This window comes from Nannospalax galili, unplaced genomic scaffold, assembly GCF_000622305.1.
Source record: "Nannospalax galili isolate Female #2095 unplaced genomic scaffold, S.galili_v1.0 scaffold721, whole genome shotgun sequence".
NCBI classification, from domain to species: Eukaryota; Metazoa; Chordata; class Mammalia; order Rodentia; family Spalacidae; genus Nannospalax; species Nannospalax galili.
Genome location: NW_008344843.1, coordinates 176,811 through 182,044, shown reverse-complemented (window position 1 = coordinate 182,044; position 5,234 = coordinate 176,811). Strand labels below are relative to the sequence as shown.

At 50.6% G+C, this 5,234-nt stretch overlaps 1 protein-coding gene across 2 annotated transcripts in view; it reads left to right on the top strand.

The window, feature by feature from the left end:
• Window positions 1-4,536, top strand: part of Ppp1r18 (protein phosphatase 1 regulatory subunit 18) — a 13,468-nt gene extending 8,932 nt beyond the window's left edge. For both annotated transcript variants that reach the window (XM_008841236.3, XM_029567408.1), the window contains exons 3-4: window positions 2,574-2,784; window positions 3,763-4,536. In XM_008841236.3, coding sequence (XP_008839458.1) covers window positions 2,574-2,784; window positions 3,763-3,782 — 231 coding nt within the window. In that variant the 3' untranslated portion in view covers window positions 3,783-4,536. The remainder of the gene's footprint in view (window positions 1-2,573; window positions 2,785-3,762) is intronic.
• Window positions 4,537-5,234: the final 698 nt, after the last annotated feature.

Genomic DNA, 5,234 nt, shown 5'->3' with positions numbered 1-5,234 from the left:
TTAAATGATTTTCCTTTAAAATTTTTTTTTGTTTTTTTTTTGTTTGTTTGTTTTTTAAGGCAGGAGATGACTCAGTAGTAAACTGCACAAACATGAAGACCTGAGTTTGGATCCTCAACACACGTGTGAGAGCTAAATGCAGTGCTAGTGCACGACTGTAACCCTGCACTGGGATTTGGATATGCACATCCCTGGGGCTTAATGACCAGCCAGTCTAGCTCAAACGGGGAGCTCCAGATTCAGTGAAAGACCTTTGTGTGTGTGTGTGTGTGTTAGAAGAAAGATGTCTGATGTGGACCTTTAGCCTCCACATGTACAGACGTGTACCAGGTACATATGTGTATACACCACACACACACAATATTATTCAATGCAAATCCCATCTCTATTATATGAGCTTTCAAGGATAAAGATAGAATTTTTCCTCTGCTGATGCACCAAGGGTAAGATTTCTTTTTTTTCAACAGTGTTCACTTAATAAATGTTAAGTGAATGGCAATTCCACTTTGCAATGTGCAGGCAAAGCTAAGTCAGTCTCTGTTTCTCTCTCTCCTCTCCCCTCCTCTCCTCTCCTCTCTCTCCTCTCTCTCCTCTCTTCACTATGCAGCCCTGACTGGCCTGAAACTCAGAGAAAGAGATCTGCCCATCTCTGCCTCCCAAACACTGGGATTAAAGGTGTATGCCACCACACCCAACTATTTTTATTATTTTTAATTTTGTGTATATGTGTGTCTGTGTGTGTGTACATGTGGGTGCAGGTTCCCATGGAGTTCAGAAGAGGGCATCGGATCCCCAGAGCTAGAGTACAGGTGCTTGTGAGCCCCCTATGCTGTGTACTGGAAATGGAACTCAGGTCCTCTTCAAGAACAGTATCTGCTATTAACTGCTGAGCTCTCTCTCTCTCTCCAGCCACCAGTACACCATTTTATATGAGGAACTTTAGCACCCATGCATTTTGGTCCATGAAAGGGGGGGTCTTAGAACTAATCCCCCGAAAACAACTAGGCCTTGCTGTAGTGGTTTGTTGGTACTTATAGAACAAGAGCGAATGTAACTTAGAGGTAGAGTGGCAACTTCTGAACAGGGTGATATGGAGTCAGGGAGCCTTGAGGATTTCGGGGGAAGAGTCAGCACAAAGGCCCTGAGATGGGTGTACACCTGGGCGCCTAGGAGGAAATCACCCTGTTGCCTTCAGTCAGGCTCTGCCTTCTGGTCCAAGTCAGATTAAGATGAGGGTTTGAAGCCAAGGAGTGACAGAACATATAGTCCTGAGCCCCCTGCCTCCCTTAGCAACCAAAGTGTCATCTCAATCAGCTCCATATAACCACCATCTTCACACCGCAGGTCACATGGAGACGCCAGGATGCAGGGCCCCAACCTCGGCTGGTCCCCACAGACTCCAGGGGGGGTCACCCTGGGTAGATAACCTGGCTTCCCCCAAGTAGACCACATGGAATCTTCCCCATAGGCTGCTTAAGCCCTCTGGCTCCCGGAGTTAATCTTGCCGTGCTCCTTCCCCTGAGCTCCTTAGTAAGGCAAAGGGGAAGGGTAGAGGGGTTGCTGCACCTGCTCCCAGACAGCCAGGCTTTGGAGGGTTCTCAGCCCCTGGTCTTCTGCCTGTGTCTCTTCGGGTTCCTTCTGGTTTGCTCTCCATCCCTACCCATGTTTGTGGACACTTTCCTCTCCATCCTTGTTGGCTCCCAGCTGCACCTTTCAGAAACCCAGGCACATCTGTGTATTGGGTGAACATCGCTTTTTGTGGTCTCCTTTCCCTTCCCAGACTGGACCCCTGGACTGTGGGAATAGCGAGGTGTGGAAGGGGCAGGTCCTGAGGGTATAGAAAGCTGGGACCTAAGGGGACTCCCTCCCCAGCCAGCTCTTTCCTGCCTCACCAGCTCAAATCTCACTTCTAAGTAGCCTGATTGCCCTCGAAAGATGCCCAGAAGCCCAGTGCTGGCCACAGGACTTTTCTACAGACCTTCTTCCTTTTACTCTGCCTCCCAGCTGTGACGGATGGGGATCTTGGTATGAATTACTCTGCCTCCTGGGGCAAACACCCCCATCGCCAGTCTGCCCTTTGGGAGACCTTTTTTGAGACATTGTCTTTCTGTGTAAGGCAGACCAGCCTAGAACTTGTAGTGATCCTCCTGCCTCAGTCTACTGAGTGCTGAGATTACTGGTGTAAGCCAGCACACCTGGCTGGCTGGCTGGCTGGCTGGTTTTTTGGTTAACAAAATTTTTAAGCATTTATTTGGGGGGGGGGTTGGTGTTGCCAAATGTGGTGGTCAAGAGGTTCCAGAGATAGAACACAGGCCATCGGGCCTGGCGGCAAGTGTCCTTCCCAGCTGAGCCGTCTAGGAGGCTCAAGTCTGTTGTTTTTGAATGAAATGATTTAAGAGGGAAAATCTCCCTGTAAAGGAAAGCCAGATCTTAGAATGGATGGAATGGGGGATGGACTGGGGAGGTCAGCGGGGTGCCTAAGGCCAGCCCTGCATCCTTCCATCTTCCATCAGCTCCCTGTGTCCTCCCAGGGGTTCCCAAGATCAGCTTGCCTCCTCTCCTCTCACCCTCAGCTCAAGATCTCCTTTAGTGAGACAGCCCTGGAGACCACATACCAATACCCCTCCGAGAGCTCGGTATTGGAGGAACTGGGCCCAGAGCCCGAGACCCCCAGCGTCCCCAGCCCCTCAGCGACTCAGCCTGAGGACGAGGAGGACGAAGAGGAAGAGCTGTCCTTGCAGCCTGGTCTTCGGGGCGGGCTGCGCACCAAGACCCTGATTGTGGGTAAGTGGCTGCATGACCGGCCGAGGGTGCCCCCTGGTGTCGGAAGGGTAGGAAAGGGTTGCAAGGTGACACTTGGAAAGGGACTTGGCCCAGCTGGCTGTCAGCAGATGGAGAGGCCAAATGCACGTGGAGTCCAGATTTCAAAACCAGATCTCATTCTGAGAGCTCCAATCTGGTTAAAAATACTCGAGTTGGGTCAGACTGCCTTGAGTTGAAATTCCAGCTTGTCTTATGATGGGACCTCAGAATCTGACCTCTGGCCTCGGTTTATCATGGGGACAGGTAGGGCTCCAATCCAGGGTCTTGAACATGCTAGGCAAGTTGGCTCATGCCTGTAATCCCACCATTCCGAGGCTGAGGCAGAGGGCTGGGCATGAATACAAAGCCAGCCTTGTCTACATAGTTCCAGGACACTTGGGCTACAGATTGAGCTCCTGTCTCAAAGACACAAAGAAAAAGGTTATGTGCCTGGCTGCTCAGGGCCCTGGGTTTAATCCCTAGCACCACACACCACATTATTATTATTCACATTTATTTATTTACCTGTGTATAGGTGGCTGGGGAGCAAATGCTTGTTGTGTGGGGCAGTCAGAGGACAGCTTGCAGGAGCTGGTTCTTTCCTTTCACCTTGTGGGAACTCAGGTCATCAGGCTTGGCAGCAAGTGCCTTTACCCACTCAGCCATCTTGCTAGCCCAGCACCACAAAAGTTTAATAATAATAATATCATCATCTCTCCTGGTACGGAAGCATGTAGCACCATAGTTAAGTATTAAATTACTTCCCTTCCTCTGGGTTTATTGTGGGATTAGACAAGAAACACAGAATTCAAGCAGTTGATGACATCTGTCATGACTAGTGGCAGCAAGCACTGAACACCTCACAGGACTTCCCTTAGCCAGCCACCCTTCAGTTCTGGGATTCCTGGGGAGGCAGAGGCTCTCTCCTATTCTCTGTCCTGACTGGGTCCTCTCCTGCAGATGAGTCCTGCCGGCGGTGACCATCTTCCAATCTGGGCACAATCTGGGCACAAATCTCCCTCGTTCCCATAACTGAAGATCCTGGAGCTTGGACGATTCAGAGCCGATAGACCCTGAAAATGAGCCTGGCCGGAAAGGGCATCTTCCTGCTCGCTTTCTCCATCCTGTTTATGGGGCAGAGCCCATATGCCTAAATTCCCCCAAACCCAAGGTCCCTGCTGTGGGTGCAGTCACATGGGCTGGAGCATCCTGGGATTGAGATGGAGCACCCCCAGCCCCATGACGGGTACACTGTCCCACAGCCCTCCTTGACTCCCCACCACTCCCTGGGGACGAACAGGATGCAGGCCCCTTTCCCTAGGTCACTGCCCCTTTGTTTACAGCTGCCTCTCTTGACCACAGCCTGGTTTACATGCCCATCAGCTCCCTGCCCCACTTGCCAAAGTCCCAGGTTTACAAGCCACACCTACTCTTAGAGCCGTCTCTCAGGAGCTCAGTCATCTCTTCATTTGTTTCATTGGGAGTGACCTGGGGTTGTGGCTTTCTTCTCCTTTGCTCAGTATTATTGTGCCCCAGTTTCCCCCAAGAGGGAAGGCTGGGCATCTTAATCCGGAACCCCAGAAGAGTTATTTAATTCTGTTCTTCCTAGTGGTTCACATAGAATTGAACTGCAGTGGTGGGTGCTAAGGAGGCACCCACCTCTCCTCCCCATTGCTCCTTGATCAGTTTGATTTTTTTTAACTTTCTATAATAAAATGGAGCTCTTTCCAAGTCTCTTGCTCTCCCCCCTCCTCAAACAGGATCTTACGTATCCCAGGCTAGCCTCAAACTCACTGTATATGACCTTGAATCTGTGAGACTCCTGCCTCCACATCCCCAGAGCACACACCATCAAGCCTACCACCAAACCGGTTTTATGTGGTGCTAGGGTTGAGCCAGGGTTTCATTCTTGCTAGGCAAGCCCTCCACCAGCTGAGCCACATCCCTACTCCGGGCTTCTCCTTTAGGAAGAAACAAAATGTGTGTGAGGAGAGACTGCTCAGTGGTGTGAGAAGGGGAATGATGGCAAGGAGCTGAGAATTCACTGTGTAGTCCAGGCTGGCCTGGAGTTCACTGTGTAGACCAAGCTGGCCTCAGCACTTATGGCGAACCTCCTGCCTCTGCCTCCTGAGTGCTGAGATTACAGGTATGAGCCACCATTCCTGGCTTTTTGTTTAGCTCTACAGGCTAGTAAACACATAGCTAAATAGTTAACAGACCTACTGCTCCAGGCTAGTAAGAGCTCCCCCCACCTTCTATTTTTACTAAAAATCTAAAACTACTAGACAATGGACAATTAGAACAAGCAAGCCCTCAAATGACAGTATGGGTCTGGAGGGGACAGAATGGCTGCATTAGCACCTTAGGTAAAGGTCCTAATCCTCTTTAAAGACAGGAGAGGCCCGAAGCTCTGAGACGCTGGGGGAGCCACA